Source organism: Brachyistius frenatus, unplaced genomic scaffold, assembly GCF_029030835.1.
Source record: "Brachyistius frenatus isolate BFR_SWC_R1_liver_20210118 unplaced genomic scaffold, ASM2903083v1 Contig_82, whole genome shotgun sequence".
NCBI classification, from domain to species: domain Eukaryota; kingdom Metazoa; phylum Chordata; class Actinopteri; family Embiotocidae; genus Brachyistius; species Brachyistius frenatus.
The window spans coordinates 1,301,126-1,322,500 of record NW_027210681.1 but is presented as its reverse complement, the minus strand read 5'-3'; the positions used below and the strand labels follow the sequence as shown (position 1 = coordinate 1,322,500).

General features: G+C 42.0%; 1 protein-coding gene across 1 annotated transcript; it reads right to left on the bottom strand.

Annotated features, from left to right (window-relative positions):
- Positions 1 to 5,620: 5,620 nt before the first annotated feature.
- LOC138627183 (polycomb group RING finger protein 5-B-like) lies at positions 5,621 to 21,188 on the bottom strand. Its single transcript, XM_069709346.1, has 9 exons — positions 20,945 to 21,188; positions 17,203 to 17,924; positions 16,257 to 16,353; positions 16,040 to 16,095; positions 14,218 to 14,277; positions 13,634 to 13,803; positions 12,687 to 12,785; positions 11,835 to 11,924; positions 5,621 to 6,948 (listed from the first exon to the last, which is right to left on the bottom strand). The coding sequence occupies exons 2-9, from the start codon at positions 17,315 to 17,317 to the stop codon at positions 6,901 to 6,903; spliced, it is 735 nt and encodes a 244-aa protein (XP_069565447.1). The 5' UTR covers positions 17,318 to 17,924; positions 20,945 to 21,188; the 3' UTR covers positions 5,621 to 6,900.
- Between the last annotated feature and the right edge of the window lie 187 nt (positions 21,189 to 21,375).

The following is a 21,375-nucleotide window of genomic DNA, read 5'->3' as shown; positions in this document are numbered from 1 at the left end:
TCCTGCATGTCTTAATATGTCCAAGAAAAACACACAACCTCCAGGAAGAGGCGGCGAGGGGACGGACGGCGGTTCGCTGGAAACGAAGCTCCACCTGGAAGACGTGCAGTCGAGTGTCAGAAAAGATCGTGAGATTTTAGGTGAAGATTAATTTGTCGCACAAATAATTTCAAATTAACGATATACTTTTTTTTTTTGCTGCAAATCTGACAAATCGTCTCCGACTTGTTGAGCTCTTCTGTTTTATTTGCTTGAACTTAAAGTGAAGCACCTTGAAATAAACAGCCGGTGGCGCAAATTAAATTTTTTTCCTCCATCTTTATTTTGAAGATTTTTGCAGTTTTATTTTTTCACATATTAAATATAGCTGTATTTATATAACATTTTAATATGCACTCACATTTTGTGAATTTAGGAGAAAACTACTGATGCAAATGCAATTTGTTCATAAAATAAACACCTAATTATTTAGATTTTAGATGTTATTTTTGGAACCAAAATAGCTCAAAGTCTGAAAATGAATTCACCTTCAAATGAAATGTGGTTGTGATGTTTTTTTAATCCCACTCTTGTGTTCCAGTGATTCACTTCACAGCAGAGAAGAACATGTGACCACAGAGGGGAGGAGGGGGGGGGGGCTGCTGCTGCTGCTGCTGCTGCTGCTTTAAATATTTCCACACATACGCAACGCTTACTGTAAAACACACACACACACACACACACACACACACACACACACACACACACACACACACACACACACACACACACACACACACACACACACACACACACATTCCTAACATGTCTATCAGATAAAATCACATAGTGTCAGGCAAATATCAGATTCATCAAACACACACTGCAGTGAGTTCACAGTCACACACACACACACACACACACACACACACACACACACACACACACACACACACACACACACACACACACACACACACACACACACACACACACACACACACACACACACACACACACACACACACACGTCCTGTGTAATGTCACTTTAAAAATAACCTACATGTTCATCCTATTAATAACATACATCATCATCTCTACAGTATCATATAGGCAGTTTGTACTTGCTGGAGCTTCCTTCTGAATTCACTCACAATCACACGAAAGAATAGAAATAACAGAATAATACAGAAATAAAAGTAGAATATAAAAGGATATTTAGGACTGTTGTGAGGTTACTTGTCTTGTTCTACCGCAGCTGACAAAGTGTGCAAATATTTACGACACACCCACATCAGGGGTGCCACACCCAGCCCAGCAGTGTGTGTGTGTGTGTGTGTGTGTGTGTGTGTGTGTGTGTGTGTGTGTGTGTGTGTGTGTGTGTGTGTGTGTGTGTGTGTGTGTGTGTGTGTGTGTGTTTCAGCAGAAACAGGAGACATTAAAAGTAGAGACCAGAAAATCCTAACATGCAGAAACGCTCTGTGTTGGCAGCAGAGATCAGGTGAATCATAGAACGTTAAAATAATCAAAGTTAACCACAATCAGATGTCAGTTTGTTTCACTTCAAATAGAAGATGAATTAAACTACCAGCAGTGATCTGAGGCCCACGCGAGGGTCCACATATTAATGTTTACTTATACTTATTAATGGCTCAGATTCCACCTGTTGATGGTGATTCAACTTTTAGTGAAGTTGAAACGTTTGGAGAAATTGAAAAAGTTTTGCATTCACTTCACATTACAGGAAGATATTTAAAATCACTGCAGACCCTTGAAAACATGAATATCTACTATCCAAAGAATGTCTGCGGCAAGTTTGGTCGCATTTGAATGAATATTTGTGGACGGTGGAGGTATAGTTTGCAGTGAGTCAAAGATTTGTCACAATGAAGTCTAACTCCTGGGACAATAGATGGTCCAGTGGTTAGCACTGCTGCCTCTCAGCTAGAAGATTTGGGGTTCAATTCCCCCGTTTGTCATGACTTAAACAAAAAATCAAGTCATTTCTGGGTATTTTTTTGAACGGCATGCTATAGTATGAGTTTTGGGTCACTTTTTGGCCGCCACGCTACGGGCACACCGATCGACTAAAACGTATTATTTTGATAACTTTTAATTCCAAACATGTTCAGAGTGCACAGAATACATTTCAAGTCGGTCCGACAAAATCTGTAGGAGTTGACGTAATGATGCGTTGGAATTTTTTTGTACATCTCGGTGTGATACACGTGTCCACCGAATCCCGTGCATGTAGGTAAATGTAGCTGCCGGGGCATCTCTTTAGGGGGCGCTAGCGAGGCATTTGGCCACGCCCACTCGCAACTCTACTAAATTAGAAAATTTTTCGCCATCGTGTACCAACTTTCATGAGTTTTTGAATATGATAATGCCTCCAAAAATGCAGTTGTTTACGGAGAATAATAATAAACCGGAATAATAATTCCTTGAAGAAGAACAGGGCTTTTGCACCATCGCGCCGTATTAATTGATCTAATGGGTTCCTCCTTGTTCCACCCAGTCCCATGAAGATCAGGCCCGTAGGTTTTCCCATAATCCTGCTGACAAATATAGATACACCCAAAGCAAACACCCACTCTGGTGAATTTAGACATTTTTAGTTCCCTTTCATGCTTTTAATACAAATCCATGTATTCACGGGCTCCCGGATCCCCGACGTGCAGCGCGTGAGAAAACGTGTAACTGTCACACCTTGATGTCGGCAAGCGTGGCTATCTCACGTTTTTCTGCGGTACATCGCTCTGCTCCTCACGACCTCACCGCCAAATGTAGTTTTAGATAATCGGTGTTCGTTGCCCAGATTTGCATTCGTTTAGATAAATATTTGCAAACAAGTCAAGATGAATCGTTAAAAGGTACTTTTACATTTTACAGATAGAGGAAGGATGTATGATTTGAACATGTGTCTTGCCTTCCCCGGTCTGTCCTGTAAGGTGATCCCACCACTGCGGTGTGAACACGCACCAGCGATGCCTCGGTGTCTCACATGCAGCTCGTCTCAGCGGGACGCCGCCGGCTGCTGTTTGTCCAACAGACTCCGCGTCCGCTCCCCCGCGGCTGCAGGACGTCCCGGGCCATCTGTTTAACTCGGCCGGACCTTTGACACGCTGACACCGAGCGGCGGGATGGTATCGGGGTGAGGTAACGTGAAGAATCTGCATCGGCTGGTATCAGAGCCTGTCACACTCCTGGAAACTCCCCTCAGGTTTTTTTTTGTGAGGTGCGGAACAGGAGCAGCTCGTGGTGGCGAAAAAAAACCCTGAATCATCACCATCAGTAATGTGAGAAGACCTGACTGGATGTAATTGTAGAAAGCCATTCGGCTACTGCTGCGCTCAAATGTGTTCATATTCACCATGTATACGAGAAGAATCCATATGAACGGCGCCCTCTTGTGGTATTCACCACGTCAGAACTAGAATTTTCTATCAGCCTCGAGTTCTCGAGTCGTGTTTGGTTGGATGTTTAGCTGATATATTGTAATTTTAGTCACATAGAGTTTATCTTCATAACTTCGATAACAGCCTACGTCTTCCCAACGGCCTCATCTTTTCCCTCTGTGGTCTTTGTGTTTCCTGCACTACGTTAGCCAGCTGTTAGCCTCTGGGGCTTCTAGACGCCCTCCAGGTGTTTTTACGACTTAACCACGCCGAGCATGCGGCACACGACTTTCCGTGTTGTAACCACAAGCACACGAAGTTCACAGCCGTAGCCACGCCATTGGTTGTTAGCCTGAAGTGGCCATAACGGGCATACAAATACGCTTCGATGGTGGGAGATACAAGGTCTTGTGCACAAAGTCGTAAAAATTAAAAGGGGGTTTATCCTCGGAGGATTCCCCTCCCCCGCCCCCCGTCTCTTTTCTGTGCTGTTCAATTTAAAAGGAAGTCATAATTTTTTAATCTGATGTCTCCAAATTCCAAAACCCACTTTTTTCCCCTTTTGATTTGTCCTTTTTTGATAATTTTTAAGCACACGGCAGTAATTTGTCACAACAGCACTTCATATTCTTTAAAACTTAAACACATGGTGAAGCCAGAAAGTCCAAAATCTATCAAAACAAATACTGAAATTAATAAAAAAATTTCCAGACAGAGATTGAACTTTTTCACTCGATTTTTTTGAGTTTATATCAAAATGAAAAATGTATTCAATTGGTATCCGCGCGACCTCATATGTGCAATGTTTAAATGTATTTATTCACTCTATTTACTTTAATCTACTGTTTTGTTGGTACTACACGGAAGCGTAAATGTAATTGATGGTAAAAAAAAAAAAAACCACACTGCTCTGCGTCATGGATACCAAACTTCTGTCCCACTTTGTCCCACATTTTTTTGTTGTTTTCGGTTTGTTAGTCTGTAATGAATCAAACAGGAAGTGAAACTGCTTAGTCTCAATGCAGGTCATGTTCTGAGTAATTTCTGGAAAATAAAAAAACAACATATTGCTTTTGTTACTTTCATAATCACTCTCTCCACCCACAGACAACAAAACCCACAGATAGAAGAGTGAATCTACCCGCTTTCCTTTAGAGGCTGTTGAGAGGCATGCTGGGAAATGTATGACCTTATTTACACAAAGCAGAAACTATTAAAAGACAATTAAAAGTTCTTAAATAAATAAAAGTGTTTGATCGACGACAAAATCAGAGGAATCAAAACCAACTAGACTTCTTTTTTTTTTTTTTTTACATTTAATTGTCCATTTGTAACTAAATTATGAATAAAAAAACTTTACAACAAAGATTGTTAGTTGACTTAAATTCAAATGTAATTGGATAAAAGACAGATCAGTTATTTATCCTGAAGGACGTGCATTTCATCATTTAAACCAGGAATGAAGGTTTTCTTTTAGTTTTCCTCTCATGCAGCTGGAAAAATAACTCTATTCCAAGATAATTTCAGCTCTTCGTTAAAGTTTTATGACGTTTTGACGGGCTGAAATAATAATAATTAAAAAAAAAAAAAAAAGTTTTTTAATGGATGAAATATTCAACCCAGTGGAAAGATTTGGAGCTGCTACTTAATTTTATCCACCATTGACCGAATTGAGTCGGACATGTTTATTTCTGCAGGAAACGTTGGGATCACCAGTAAAACGTCTGGGTTTGAAGAAAGGAAGGTTTCAACTACTTATATGGACGTTATTTATTCTCCTCCCATTAATTTTATCATCTAAAGTTAGAGTTTATTACAACGCTGATGGGTCAGCAGAGTCACATAAAAACCACAGGGACCTCCGGCCTACATAACTCTGACCTGAAAAAAACAACGGCAAGGGCAAGAAGACACAGCTGGAAGGACGTACGTGTGTGTGTGTGTGTGTGTGTGTGTGTGTGTGTGTGTGTGTGTGTGTGTGTGTGTGTGTGTGTGTGTGTGTGTGTGTGTGTGTGTTGTGGATGAAGTCTGACCACTCGCACAAGAAGTACTCAGTGTATTTAATGGTAAAATATTGATATTTTATGATGACTCTCTTCTAATAAAATGAGTGTAGTTAATATGAGTTCCTGCAGGTGTTGCTGCTCTTTTCTCTCTCTGCTCTCTGGTTCTATCAGAGGTTTCTCCCAGCAGTGTGATGCCAATTTTCAAACTCATGTAATGATGGAAGGGAACACAACAAGTTCAAAAAGAAATTAAAGGCCTTTATTCAGATGGTTATTTCATGTAGGAATAATAAAAAAAAAAAAAAACAAGGAGCTTGTACATGTGTTTCCTCTTCTTCTCTTCATCCATCTACTTCAGCGGTTCCTCTGTTCCGTGATATCAAAATCTTCTGATGTCACCATGGTAACGGCCAATCATCGTTCGTCCACCTTATCCTGCAACAAAACGCCTCCTGACCTCGAGGGGATTCCAGCGACAGTATGTTCTGTCTTCGTATTCGGTGTCTAATCTCCAAAGACCTTCTCAGCTTACCTCAACAAACATACTTATACACTCTGTATTGATCCGTCCTTATTGAAATGTCAATAATAATCCCCACTGCAAAGGAAGCCTGTGTTGTTTCACGACTTCAGCTGAGCCCAGCAGGCTGGAGGTCGAAGCAGGAAGTCGGTCCGTGTTGACGACTTTAGACGAAGTGCAAAGGACATTTTTTGGTGTGGCCAGCAGGCGTTAGTTGCAGACTGCCATGCGGGATGATGAGTATTTTTTTTTTTCCTGACCTCATCCATGTGTTTTTGTAAAAACTTTCATTTTCCTGTAAATCACATTTTCAAGACATCAAGCAGCTGGTTTCATTTTCATCCACTACATGAAAACGTGTCTATTTCACGTTTTCGCTGTAGCGGTCGGGCGTGTCTATTTCACGTTTTCCTGTGGTTGCAGTTTCTCGGTTTTGAAGCAGTTAATTAAGTTCATAATTGCGGAGAATTGAGGCACCTTTTCATTCAGACTTCCAAAATCACACCCATCGATCTATTAAATCCGTCTGAACGCTTCAGTTCACCTCCATATGACGAGATCCAATCAAACATAAAAACAAACCATCAACGGTAGAAAATCAACATTTAATCTACAGTTAGAGTTCGACAGGCAAAGTGGAGATATGGTCATACTTCATCTCTGAACAGGTTTTTAGGCACAGGGACATACATTTAAAAATATCATATATTAGAGCATATATTATTCTATGTAGCATAAAAGCTCTTTGACATAACAACGTATGCACTTCATCATTGGCTGTACAAAAATACATTTAAATCTTTCTCTTTCTCTGCACATTGCGGTGGCGTGTTTGTGTCTGTGTGTGTGTGTATGTGTGTGTGTGTGTGTGTGTGTGTGTGTGTGTGTGTGTGTGTGTGTGTGTGTGTGTGTGTGTGTGTGTGTGTGTGTGTGTGTGTGTGTGTGTGTGTGTGTGTGTGTGTGTGTGTGTGTGTGGTCCTCTTCTCGCAGCCGTGGCTCAGCCGAAGTCGATGCGTGGCCTGTACTCGAGGACCATGGGATACGTCTGAAGGAGAAAGAGACAGAAGCGTTTGAGAGAGACAGAATCGAACTTTCAGCCTGAACGCTGAAAATATTAAAACACAACTTCAGAGGACGACTGCAGCGGGAACTCACAGGAGTGGTTTCATTAATACTGAAACGCGACAGATCGACGTTTCTCCGAGCAGGATATCATTTACTGAACACACAACCGTTTTTACACCGACTTAACAAGAGAGGCGCTGAAACACACACACACACACACACACACACACACACACACACACTACAAACACGACCAAAACTTTGAACCGCTGTTTGTCCAGAAGCAGAAAAACAGCTACTGAATTAAATTAGTGTCACAATTTGATGTGAAACTGCAAAAACGAGATCCTTGTTAACAGGTGAAAAACCTCTGATTTTAGATTTGAACATCACATCAGAAACACATCAACGAACGCGTTGAACATTAACGGAGAGCTTCAACCCTTTGGACACAAAGAGCCATCATTCTATCCGATTAGATATTTGCGTAAATTGTGGTCATAATTGGCGTCTTAATTCGTCCAAGTGAACGTTTTGTGCCAAAATTTGAAGACATTTCCTCTTAAATCGTTCCTTTGGTTGTAAAAACTGTTGCAACGACAAGATGGAGGGCGTCTAGAAGCCCCAGAGGCTAACAAGTTAGCAAGCTAGCAGGGTGCAGGAGACGCAAAGGCACAGAGATCCAACGTCCCAACTTTGTAAATACCACAAGAGGACTGGTGGGTGCTCAGCTGCCACCGCTGTGTCGGTCGACATAGAAAACAATAATGTGTATTTTGGCCTTCAGGATGCAGAGTTTTAAATTGAATATGTGTAAGTGTGGTGTTCGTACTCCCCCATTCAAACACATAAAATACGCTATAATCCGATAAAACCCAACTTTCCAGTCGGCGTCGGCTGCCGGCCTTCAGTGACTCATCCATCATGGAGGTTAAATAATAGACACGTCTTCGCTGACTGCTACACACATTTCCTGCCTCATCCGAGTGTAAAACATCGGAAACAGTCAAACGATGTGAGCGGCCCGTTTCATAAAAGATTCAGAGGAATAAAGGTGAGCGTTTGTGTCAGAGCAGCTGCAAAGTGAAGAGTGTGTCTCCTATTTCTGGCAGCTGGAGGCTGCTGCAGCAGAGCGCCGCCGCCGCCGTCATCTCCCCCAGCTTCCTCAAATCTGCTGCATCACGCTTTCAAAAAGAAAAAAAAAAGAAAAAGAAAAGAAAGGACACCGACTCGGATCTCACCAGTCTGTCACTGAGCCTCCGCATCTGAATGTCTGACTCTCGCTCACTCAGCAGTTCTGCCTCCGAACACTTTAATTATCCTGCAGGAACGCATATTCTCTGCAGCTGTCAGCTCATTTAGAGGAATCCACGACGGAAATGTCCAAAAATATATAAACACAACACTGTTGTTTTCACTCCCTTGTTTTTATTAACTGATCTAAGACTTCTTTTCTGCACACAAAAGGTTTATTTCTGTCAAATTGCCGTTTTAAAGGAGCCTTTTATTGTGAAAGTCCACAATTCCGCAATTAATTCGGCAATTAATCCGGCAGTTTAATCAGCGTCTCGACGAGCTGCACCTGTCAGCTGGTGCAGAGCAGAGGTCTTTAACACTCGTGAAAAAGGGAAGCGGAAACAAAAGAGTCGTGTTCATATTTTGGGTTTTTGGAGTCATTCCAGGTGCAGCGCCAAAAATATAAAACTAAATTTGCTATCGGTTTGTTCGGCCAAAAAAAATGACTTAACTTCTCTTTTAAGACTTATACTTAAATACCAAAATATTCTACTTTAAACTTATGGAGAATCTAAAATGTGAAGAGTTTCTCAAAATGTCTTTGAAACCTCAGAATTAATGAAGCAGGCATCTGTTTTCTGCCTCTAACGAGCCGATCATCCGACACAACATATTGATCGGGAGGCCGTGTGAACCACAGATGAACATCTTGGCAAAACAAAATATTGTTTCAGCGCTGAATCAAACAGACGGAATTTAAAATCCTTTTAATGTTAATTTTTCTCTAAACTGATTATTTCAAACGGAAATCTCCGAGCAGATGTCTTAATAATAAGAGTTAATTGCGAGCCAGTAATAACAGACCTCAGAGCAGAGATGTTTTTTTTAAAGTCACCACCAGTTTCCTGTTAAACGACAACGGATTGATTTCAGAAGGACGAGACCGATGAAGGACTCGTTCGTCTCTCGTCTCCGTGTCCTCGGCCGGACGGGGTTCAAACACGGCGTCATGTCTTGGTGTTTATCCCCGTGACTCCAACAGCACATTAATAATCCCGACGGACTGAGTTCGGTCTCTCGTTGTGGAGCGTCGGTGTCGTGAGCGGAGGAAAACGTTTTGGAGAAAATGTTGCTGTTGGTGGCGCAAGGTCATCAAAAAAAGGTTTGAGGTGAAGAATTTCTCTTCATAAATATAAATTCATTCGAAGTTCAAAACCGAGATACAAAAAAACCATAAAACCACGTGTTTTAGTTTGTTACGGAGGATGTTGAGCCGCTAGCTGATACAAAGGAAAGGAAACACTGAGAAGTTAAGAAAGGAATAAAATGTTGATTTGTGAGTCAAAGGATGTTAAAGGAGTTCAAACTCGGCAAAAGAGGGTTTTATTCGGTCTAAGTTAAAACATTACTCTTGTTTCAAAGACAGTTACTGGATTTAAAATTCTAGCAAGTCCGAGTGAAAGACAGAAATATTGTCTCTGAAATGTTGTTTTAAGACATCGAATAAAATGTCAGTTTTGAAAAACACACACGTGATTAATTAAGAAACAAAGAACCACACCTTTAAAACGAGATTCAGATTATCTGCCTGACAATATAAATAGATATAAAACTATTTCATCACCGTTCTTCTGACTAGAAAGATTAAACTTTGAATGCTTTCTTTCACTCCGCGACCCGCAATTCAATCTGTGCACACCGAAGCCGACGATCTGTACGTGGTTATTATATAAGAAGGATGGAAAATCAAAGTGGATTAATAATCACAAACAACATCTGTGTTGTTGGAGAAGAAAACAGAAAACAGACATTCACTGTTTGTGTGTCCTGATTTTTGTATTTAATTTAGCATCAATCTGGGACCAATTTAAACTCAGACTGACTTTTGATATAAGTTTCTGTCCGTTATGCAATGTGCTTATGTAACGAGGAGGAAAAATAATGTCTTCTTTTTGTTTTTTTTTCATCCTCTTCCACGAAAATAATGAAACTGAACCTTAAATGACATTTCAGCTCAGTGAAAAAAGGATTTTAAAAAATGTATTGAGAGGACATGAGGAAGTCTCATTTAATATCAACTTCCTCCTCCTCCTCCTCCTCTTCCTCCTCCTCCTCTTCCTCCTCCTCCTGTATCTGACGCCTCCTGCTGGGGCAGCTGTTTAAGCTCCTCCCACACATTCACCACCTCATCGCTCACATGAACACACTCGCACGTGTGCAGATACAGATAAATGTATGTAGGAATGCAGGAATGTATGCACACACACACACACACACACACACACACACACACACACACACACACACACACACACACACTGGCCCAGTGAACCGTCAGAGGACCGATGACCCTGAACCGGAGACAGACTCAAACAGGACAACTCGTCCTGCTGTGTGTGTTTGAACTTCAGTCTCTGTGAGGACCGTTTGGAAACTTCAGATTAGAGTTCGGTTTCCAGTCAGAGATGTTGATTTTTCATCCTCTGAAGATTATCACATCAGTTAACTGTTTCTGTGTGTGTGTGTGTGTGTGTGTGTGTGTGTGTGTGTGTGTGTGTGTGTGTGTGTGTGTGTGTGTGTGTGTGTGTGTGTGTGTGTGTTGCTCATCAAGTTTGAGTCTCTGCAGACGAAGCAGCTGGAAGGACGTTAATCAGCGTTCAGGCTGTTTGTTGCTGTCGGCTCGACTTGTAATTTACTGAACTCATTTGTCTTCATACCTTTTAGAGGGATGAAATTAATCAGTTTTTACTTTGATTTAGTTTCTTAAACTTTGAGTATGTTGCCTTCTTTTCTGTTTCTGTTTTACTTTTTGAACTAAATTGGTAATAAAAAAATACTTGTGCTTATATTTCCTCTTTCTCAGGGTTAATTGTTATAATTACTCCTCTAATCTGTATCTGTTGACTTAGTCAATATTAAACTTTCATACTCATAAGAAGTCATTCCCTCTTCAAATGACGCTCAAAGGTAACTTTTATTTTCTGATTCTTTACAGTTTTGTCGATTTATTATTTATATTTGTGACGATGCAGATTATTTCCAGTGTGCCGACACAACAAAAACAATTATATAAAATAAATTAAAACCGTGGGAGTCAGATGGAGACGCTTAGCAGTGAAACTGCAGATCTGAAGAAAAAAAACACAAAAGCTGCACAGAAGATTTCCTTCAGTTGGCAGTGTGACCTTCAGAGCCGAGTGAAAACCAAACAGGAAGTACAGACGGGCCGAGGCAGCAGAGTTTACTGTACGGAGTCACTTCTGGTTAAAAGGACCGAATCAACGCACATCTGAATCACGAATGAACAAAAACTTCTTTCTGCAAAAAAATATTTTGAACACTGAAAACTGAGGTTTTTGTGCAGATTTGGAATGAATACACACACAAACACACACACACACACACACACACACACACACACACACACACACACACACACACACACACACACACACACACACACACACACACACACACACACACACACACACACACACACACACACACACACACACACACACACACACACACACACACACACACACACACACACACACACACAGCTTCCCTGCACTGTTGCATCTACACATGCAACGACACACAAACAGGAAGTGAGTGTGTCCGCCTTACGTTCTCTCCGTGTAGCCTCCACCGGGTCATGTAGATGAACTCCAGCGTGTGATCTCTGCCCATGATTTCTCCGTTACACAACACGTCCAGCTGCACACGGAGGGAAGCAAAAACAAAAACGTGAATAATTGAAACAACAAAAATAAAGAAATGCAATCATTTTAATAAACAATAAGGAATCGACAACATGGAGAAAAACAAACAAAAATGAAAAAAAGGATGTGAGTGTGAGAGGGGAAGTTGTCTGTGGTGAAGAGTGGGAGGCTGCTCTGAGTGTGTGTGATGAATGAAGGAAGCCAAAAGTTTAAGGTCTCTGCTTTAAAAAATTAACCCACTTTTATTTATTTCATCTACATTTTTGTCACCTGCATGTTTTAAATGCTTTAAATTAGACTTCATGTCTATAAAGTGTCATTTCTTTTGCACGGTCTGCAATTTTTCCAAATCAAAATAATTTGACAGCTGCTGTTCAGGTAAATCTTCCTAATCTTGCATTTAACTCACCAACATTTGGGACATATTGTGTTTAGTTAATGCTCTGAGTAACTGTCGGCTTTATGAGACTGTTGAGCAAAAGTTATTCAGAGGCAAAGAAATTTGCAATTCTCCGTGCCGCTACATCAGCAGCGTGATTTCTCTAAACTGTCGTCTCCACACCAACAGAGAAACACTCATAACAGAGAAATAAAACTAGATATGTTAATTCATATATGTTTTTTATGGGGACTGAGAATTCATTATTTTAAGCCTTATTTTTACGCCAAACTATCCTCACTGATCCACAAACCTTCACATAACGTTGACGATGAATTTGTTTATGTGAGTAAAACAATGACTGAAGGTGTCTCTCACCTCGTAAGAGCTCGGCAGCTTTAGTTTAAGACTGAGAAACTTCTTAATTGTTCCTACGGTGACTCTGCTGGAGCAGCGGATGAACCTCTTCATCAGGTCCTAATTGGGAGAGAGACAAACCTCATCACGACCTGATTTAACGAGAGGCAGCGAACAGGAAAATACACCAAAACACCAATCAAACCTTTACAAAAGATCAGATAGAGCCCATCAAAGAGGAGCGGAAACGTTTAAAAACCAGAAAATTTGCATTTCCCTAAAGTAATTGTTCCTTCTCTGAGGAAAAAGAATTAAAAACGTCCTTGTTTTTATATTTGAAATCCAGCAGAAACAGCAGAACTTCCCCTTTCTGATCTGACCAGTCGTTTCTCTTCTCTCTCTGGTTTTGGATGCTCGGACACCCGCATGACATTTATTTTCCATCAGGCAATAAGCACATATTTATTTTTAAATATACAGTCATCCAGTGTGACAACAGATTCTAGACAATCTCCTGTACACAACTATAAAAAGATATCTCTACTGGCGATGTAAAAACAGAACAATTACACAAGAATGAGTAATGTTTTACTTCATATAAAGGTTAATATTAAAAATCTCTGAGTATTATCAAAACAAATGATGAAAGATTTGAAAGCCTAGACTGTCCTGAAAAAAACAAGATATAGCAGGAACGGTTCGCCCCGACAATGACCGAGATATGAGCTTAAAAGTGAAGGTGATGAAATCACTCTGAAAAGCTCAAAGGGTCAAAGTGGCAACACGGTAACTCGACACCTTCATTCACCGGGCGTCTAGTTTACTCATGATGTCTTGTATCAAATAAAAAAAAACACCACATGGACACGTTAAGGTTTAAATAAGGCTTAAAACGCTCATTCTCACTGGAGGAAGTTATTAAGAAGTACTTGATATCTCCAGATTTAAAAAAGTTCCAACCCTCTCACCGTGACGGTGGTCTCCCCCGACTGGCCCGTGTTGCGGAGGCAGTCCAGACAGATGGCGATCTGAGGGTCGCTCCTGTGGTAGTCATCGTCGCCTCGGCCGTCGCCGTCGTCGCACCCGCCGTCGCCGCCGCCGTCAGGCAGCCCGAGCCTCTGGCGCCTCAGCGGCTCTGCTGCCGGGCGGGACCGAGATTCACACAAATCTTTACTTCATTTGAAAAATACAGTGACGGTTTCTAACAGAAATGATACTATTGAATCATCACCCACTGATAAGGAAAGTAAAAAGCTCCCATTTACACCAGAGAATATGTATGAGCAAGAAATTCCCCTGAAATTAGGGAACCAAAAAAAATCTGGTGATTAATCATAAGTGATGAATCAAAACTTGGTAAAAAAAAACAGAATTAGTAGCTAAAAAAAAACCTCAAAAGAAAATCAAAAAACACTAAACGATTAATTTCTCTCCACAGAAATATTGAGAGTATCTGTAATATTTATGCTCATGACAGTTTAAAAACAAATGTGTACCATATTTTTAAACTAGAGATCACTGAAAAGTTAACAGTTCATCTGAGCCAGCTGACCTTGGCCGTTTTCTTTGGGCTGGTTCTTCCTCCAGAAGTCGACCTCTTGCTGTTCTTCTTCTGGTTCACGTGAACGACACATTAAAAAGAAGTGACACGTGAGTATTTAGACAAACTGAGTTATATGACGTTTTTCTGCCAAAGCTGCATTTGAACCTCTTTTACAAATAGTCCTAAAGGAAGATGCTCATCATGAAGACTGGAGCTGAAGTCATCAGCTGTGTGAACAGTCCAATCAGTCTTCACTCTGTAAACCATCAAACCGAACTCAAACATTTTTACTCCACTTGGCCGAGCGGCACGATGAGTCCCACACAAATATACGAGGTTTGCTCCGTCTGTCCGCTGCCAAGGTGCTCCGTCAGCTGACGGGAAGTTATGGACTCGTAAAATTATAGTACCATCACGGCTTTCGTTAGACATGTTGACTTGGCTTCCCGCTACGGAGAGGAAGGCGGGTCGCACATCTTCATCTTGTTTTTAACTGTTGAGCTTCGAAGTCACCAAAAAATAATGAGACACTGACGAATGAATATTTTAACTGCCGTGAGACGCGGCTCAGATCTCGGAGAAAAGATCAAAGGTGAGCCGACCTGCCGAGCAGCGACCGGGAGCTCGTGTTCATTATAAAAATGGGCCGTAAACAGTGGAGCTGATAGTAAATCTGCTGGGTTTTAAGGCGTGTCACTGTTTGCAAGAGAAGCAGGGTTGTAGTTGAGCACGGCCTGCTTTCTGCCTTTTTATTGAAGGACTCTAAAAATCTGCATGAATATCAACCACGGTCATAAAGAGACGATATAGGAAAATATGTCCGGATAATTTACGTGCACGCTGACTTGATAAAACTCCCCCGGACTGAAGGATGGCGAGGTTGTCGCCAAAAAGGTTGGCTGGAGGTCACGAGGTGTTCTGGACGGTTGATAGAGCGTTGCTAAGGTCGGTTGTTAGGTTGGTTGCTAGGGTGTTTCTGCTGTTTTACAAGGTGTTGCCAAGTACAGTAGCATCTAAGGTGGGGATGGTGACGGTGTTGCTTGGTGATTACCACATTGTTTTTATAGACATTGCACAGCACCGTGTTTCCCCTAGGGGGCGCTACGCTGCTCGTCGCAGAGAAACAACACAAATTAGTGCAACTTTCAGGGACAGAAAAAACACTTGAGCGACTCTCACGCTGAGCTGGAATGAAACAGGTGCACAGGAACTAAAGTAATAGTAGTAGTAGTTACTGGACATAACTACAGTTCTATGAGTACATTCATATTTTTCTTTCTTTCAGGAGAGTGGTTCGGGGAAACACTGCAGCATATTTAGGTTTGCATAAAAACTGAACAGATTTTTTTTCTCAATAAGCCACACGTATCTAACACTACAAACAAACGGAGCAAAAACAACCACACAGAAAAATAAGAAGTGTGCAGAATATTCAGGAGGCGTGTCCTGCCAAAGACAACAAAAAAACAAAAAATTCCCCTCGGGGATTAATAAAGTATATACCTACCTACCTAATAATTCACTGTTGGATGACATGGAGAAAAAAAAAGTGCTGACATTTAGTGATTTTTTTTTTTTAATCTCTTAAAAGTGCTGTAATTGTGTTTTTTTGTTGCTTTTTTTTCTGCTGGTTAAAATGTTTACGATCCAGCGTAGAGCAGCAACATGTTTGCTCGTGCGCCTCGTAACAAAGGCTTTGCGAGCCTTTTTAAATAAATAATGTGATTGGACGGCTGTAAATTCTTCTTCCTACCTCCCATGAATAGTCACATAATTTAACGCAGACTGCAGACGGAGGAGACAGATTGATGAAACCATCTGGCAAACTCACTTTCTCGGAGCCCGGGCACCAGCTTGAAAATGATCTCCTCCAGGGTGTTGTCCAACCTGAGAGTAGGGGAGGGAGAGAGGGAGGTGGAGGAGGAGGGAAGAGGAGCGAGATCGGAGGAGGTCGAGAAGGAATAAAACAAGGAGAGAAAGAGGATCAAATTATAAGATGAGAACGACGACAAAGAAGAAAAATAAATAAATGCAGAAATATACGTTACCTGAGCATCTCCAGCGGGTTCGTCTCGTGGACCTGAATGCCACATTTAGGACAGTCGTTACTGTCCTCGAAGTGCTGCACGATGCAGCTCTTACAGACTGCAGAGGAAAACAACACAAACTTTTTATGGGAGTTGAAATTAATATGATGTGTGTGTTTTAGCTGCATTTAGCCCTGATTGACTGTTAAAGCTCTGCTGAGTCATCGTCGGACTCTTTTGTAGCCATGCCAACATTATTATGATATAAACGTATTTAAAACCTAACGTTATGAATCCTCCAGTTCAGATTCTGTCCGTCACCATCTTCGCTAGTTTGGAGAGGTTTGGAGCAGGAAGTGGCCATATTTGGACGAGCTGGGGGAGGAGCCAGAGGTGGATCTGACCGATCTGATTGGAAACCTGATGATACTACGTCCCGCCCACCGATAGCTGTAACCTGACTGCACCACAGGCCTGTCAATCAAACAGACACGCCCCCAAAAACAGGTCTTCTTGAATCTTCTTTTCTAATGAATGAGGGATTATTTTCAGATGGACCTCCAGAAAACTAAGAAGAAGGAGTGACTTTAGCTAACAACACCGAGATAACTGATGGACACATTTTATTCACTTTGGATTTGATGAGAGAAGTTGAATGGGAGTCTATGGAGCCGGAGGCTTTTTGGAGCCGACCTCTAGTGGCACTCGCTGGGATTGCAGCTGAAGACACTTCTGGATCAGAACCATTTTACAGACCTGAAGCTACGAACTCTTTTAGAAACAATCTGTGCTTGAATGTAACAGATGTTCATTTAGATGTAGAAGTCGTGATGAAGCTTCAACTGACAGTCATCTGTGTGTGTGTGTGTGTGTGTGTGTGTGTGTGTGTGTGTGTGTGTGTGTGTGTGTGTGTGTGTGTGTGTGTGTGTGTGTGTGTGTGTGTGTGTGTGTGTGATATTTCACTCACAGGTGTGCAGGCACTCGGTGACCGTGGTGGGTTTGATCAGGTAACCTCGACACAGGTAACAGGTGATGAAATGGTTAAAGTCTTTCACTAGGTGCTTCCTTCCTGTAGTGGCCATGTTTGTTGGAGTTGTTTTTGTTTTTGTTTTTGGGTGACAGAGATGCAGTTAGAAGCCGAAGGCGGGAAAACGTCACCTTCGGGCTTTAGAGGAGTCGGACATCCGTTCACAACAGTCAGTGAGGGATGGAGGAGTGTACAGTTACAGTTACAGGAGTTCAGGTCTGCTTCAGGATGAATTAACAGCTGGAATATCCACCCGGATAGTGCAAAAGAGTCGTCACTATCCAGATTTAAAGGGAGCCATAGAGATCCTACTGTGTAAAATCTTGCTCCATCCTCGACTTGTATTTCGTAGTCAGTTCTTCTTCAGGAAAATCTCCCGCTCCAGATCTTACTCCATGCTCGTTCAGGTCCCCGTTTCAAACCAACACCTTCCCAGAACTCCCCGAGAGAAAGACGTCTCGCCTCGCTCGCTGTCTCGGTCGCGGTGCCATTTTTTATTCCATGACGGGTTCGGCGATGAGCTTACAGTGAGGCCGAAGGCGCCTGCCTCGTCCGAGCCAGCTCGTTCATCATCGCGCTGCTGCTGCTGTCTTTATTGTTCTGGAGGGACGCGGTGACGCAGGACAGAGACGGTGAGTCTTTTAAACTCAGGTTGAAGTCACCTGGGGAGGATGAAAATACAAATTTAGAAAGATACACGTGGGAATATATTCACATGTCATGCAGAAAGTTTGAGGATGTTGTTTCGATTTTTATCCGTCAGGGAAATGTATCAGTTAACGCTTTCTAAAAGAAAGCTGAAAACACATCTCTTTACTTTAGCTTTTAACTAGTTACTCTTGAAGCTTTCTTGCACTTTGAACTATTAAAATGCACATTGCTTGTTTTATATTTGAACTCTGTTTAATTTGATCGGTTCTTATGCATCTCATTTCTTTTCTATAATTTTAAATGTTCCTTCATATTTAGTTTTTATGTGAAACACTGCATGTAATTCTCTTGTTGTAAAACACTTTGAGCTGCATTTCTAGTATGAAAGGTGCGTTACAAATCAAGTTTATTGTTATTATCATTATTATCATGCAGCGGGATAATGAGCCCAAGCGTGATTTCTCTTTTAGGTCATTTAAACTGCTTTCTGGAGAAAGCGACGTCAGAAAGCAAGCAGGACTGCTGGTTGGTGGTCTGCAGATTCTCAGCAGGACGCTTCACCTCGCCGACCTCCTTCGTAACCTGATTTCGTGGCGCTAACGTCGTCACCTCGCTCGCGTCGTTGCCTCCGGGACTCATCGTTGATCGAATCACAGGAAGTAACGTAAACACGACTCTTCGGACCAATGCTGTCATTTTTCTGCTAAGTTTAATAATGTCAAGCTCGGGAACATAAAGGTGTCGTCACACAGTCGTTTTAATAATCGTAGGGTTTTAAGACTACTCAATTAAATACGTTTTTATTCATTTAACGCCATCATTAATCATCCAGCTTAAAATTCTACCTGGTTTTTTTTTCCTTTGTATTTTTTGAAAATCTTCCACCTCCAATTTATCTTTCTTTCTCCTACCTGTTTTGCTGTTAATCATGTTGTCACACTCAGTAATTAATGTAATTATTATGAATTAACACTGACATGATCAATCACCCCGTCAGATAGTTGCAGTTCTGACCTACATGCATCTGTTTCTGGATTACCACCACTATGAATAGATCACCTCTCCCACTTGTCCCCATTTCATCCCCACTTTGACGGATCTGAATCAATGTTAGTCGATTCAAATATAAAATATATTGAATATTAAGCTTCAACTTTCATATTTACTTCATAAAACCAGGTATTTAGCCGGGATGGTGTCGGTAAATGTTTCTGGACAATTGACTGTTCTCAGGTCTGATTCACTCTCTTCTATAAACAGCAGTTTGTCCATTACCTGATAAAACACCATCAAATATTAATCATCATGCAGATTACAATAAAACCAGTTACTGAATAAACTGTTTATGTTGTGCAGGCAGCTTGTATTTATTTACTTCATCTGACACCTCTGTTCAGTTTGCTTTAAATTTAGCTGAGAGGGAATTAATGAGAGTCTGAAGGAGTTTTGGTGGGTTTACCTGCCTCAGCTAATTATATGGAGCAATAATTTACTCAATAAATAAATATATGATTGTGCTGGAAGTAAATAACATGGTGAAACATTCGATTTGTGGTACTGTAGCTGCCACAGAAATGTTGCACGTGAAAAATACAGAAGATTAAAACAACACGTACAGCAATGTGGTTATTATAACTTTAAGTTAGCCCAATAAGGGACTTTCTTTTTTTCACATGATGAAAATATATGCAGCAATAAGGACAATAAGTAGACTTCAAAAATTAAGACTTGTTGCTGTTTGAGCACAAGTTTACGACATCTTTCTCAGTCAAAACAAAAAACTTTAGTGCAAGATTTGGAATAATAAAGTGTAATATGTTAATGAACTGGATGCTTGCTCCTCAATCTTTGGCAAAACTTTCCACCGAGTACACTGAAATAAAACATTTTTATTCCATTGATTAACAGATAAATAAGCAAACAGAAATGAGCTCATTGCCAGGGTTAAAACGTACGGTGTGCTTTGATTAGATCAGCACTCGCTGAATATAACTAATAAACTTCAAGCTTCTTATGATTTCCATCATGTTAACTTATTGTATGGTGTTTGATTTCATTTGAATCAGGTGAGCGTTAATCAGCTTATTATTACAAAAAGCCAAATAGAGAAATGTTGATGTAGTTTTGAGTGCATGTTTCGTGGTATTGCACAATACCTGTCCGGGTGCTCACCTGCTGCCTGCACACCTGACAGAGACATTACCAGAACAGGTACTATTTTTAACCACTTTGTTCTCACGCAACACTGCCCCGTTTGGTGATGACGACACACACGTTGCATGTTGACGTGCTGTGCGTGTACGTCAGGTGTTGGACACACGCAGAGCAGCTTCCTCGCTGCAGGAACAAACTAGGGGCAGAGCAAACACTTCACTTCAGTCCTGCTGCTGTCGCTTTTGGCTGGAAAATTCTGAAGTGCGCAGCTCCGAAATCCCCCTCAGTGTCTGTCAATGAGACACACTGGCGCGCGCGCAGACAAACACGCACACGCGCGCGTTATTTATTCACACGGAGCAGGATCTGCTTATCTCATCGTTAAGGCGCGTCACGCACTACGTCACCTGTGTCAAAACAACATCTATGGACGCCACACGCACATTTCAGTGGCACGCACCGACATATAACACATGTTGAAAAACGCTCGCGCGTGTCGCAGCTCGTTACTGTACACCGTCCGTTTTACACACGCGCACAGACACACAAGCACGCGCTGCGTATGGACAGTAAAAGTTGCACAGCTCCACGCCTCGGCCTTTAAACACACGAGCGAGAAGAGCGAACGCACGCGGGGCTGTTTGGTCGTTTGCGTGAACGTACCGTAATCCCGCATGTGCGTGTGCACGGCGACGCACTTTGCGTTTCGGGAGAGAGCGCGAGAGGGGTGTTGGAGGGGGAGGGGGAGGGGGGCTGGGGAGGGAGAGGAGGTCCAGCCAGCAGCGTCAAAGTTTGGCTGAAACGTAACGCGACCGACGTCGGCGGATGAATCCGCCATCCGCGCAGAAATAATAAGAAATGAAAACACATTCCTCACCTCCGTCCACACTTTCCCCCCTCGACCCCGGGAGTTACGGATGCCGAGGCTGGGCAGGAATGTCCACCATGACACTGCCTGGTCCTCCCGATCAGTCTGCTCCGCGCACTGGGTGAGGAGAGAACACGGAACTGGTCGGATCGGATCTGCCCCAGTCCGCCCAGCAGGCAGGCAGGCAGGCAGCAGAGAGCAGCGGTGGGCGGGGAGCCACCAGGCAGGCAGGCAGGGCTCGGAAACTGAAAGCGGTTGTGTAACTGAGTGACTATTGGCCCACAACACACACACACACACACACACACACACACACACACACACACACACACACACACACACACACACACACACAGCGCTGCATCTGCTGCGCGTAGTGATGAACAGGGATGGAGCTGCAGAGTTTGGTTTGTTTTTTAATGAGTTCGAAGCAACATTTT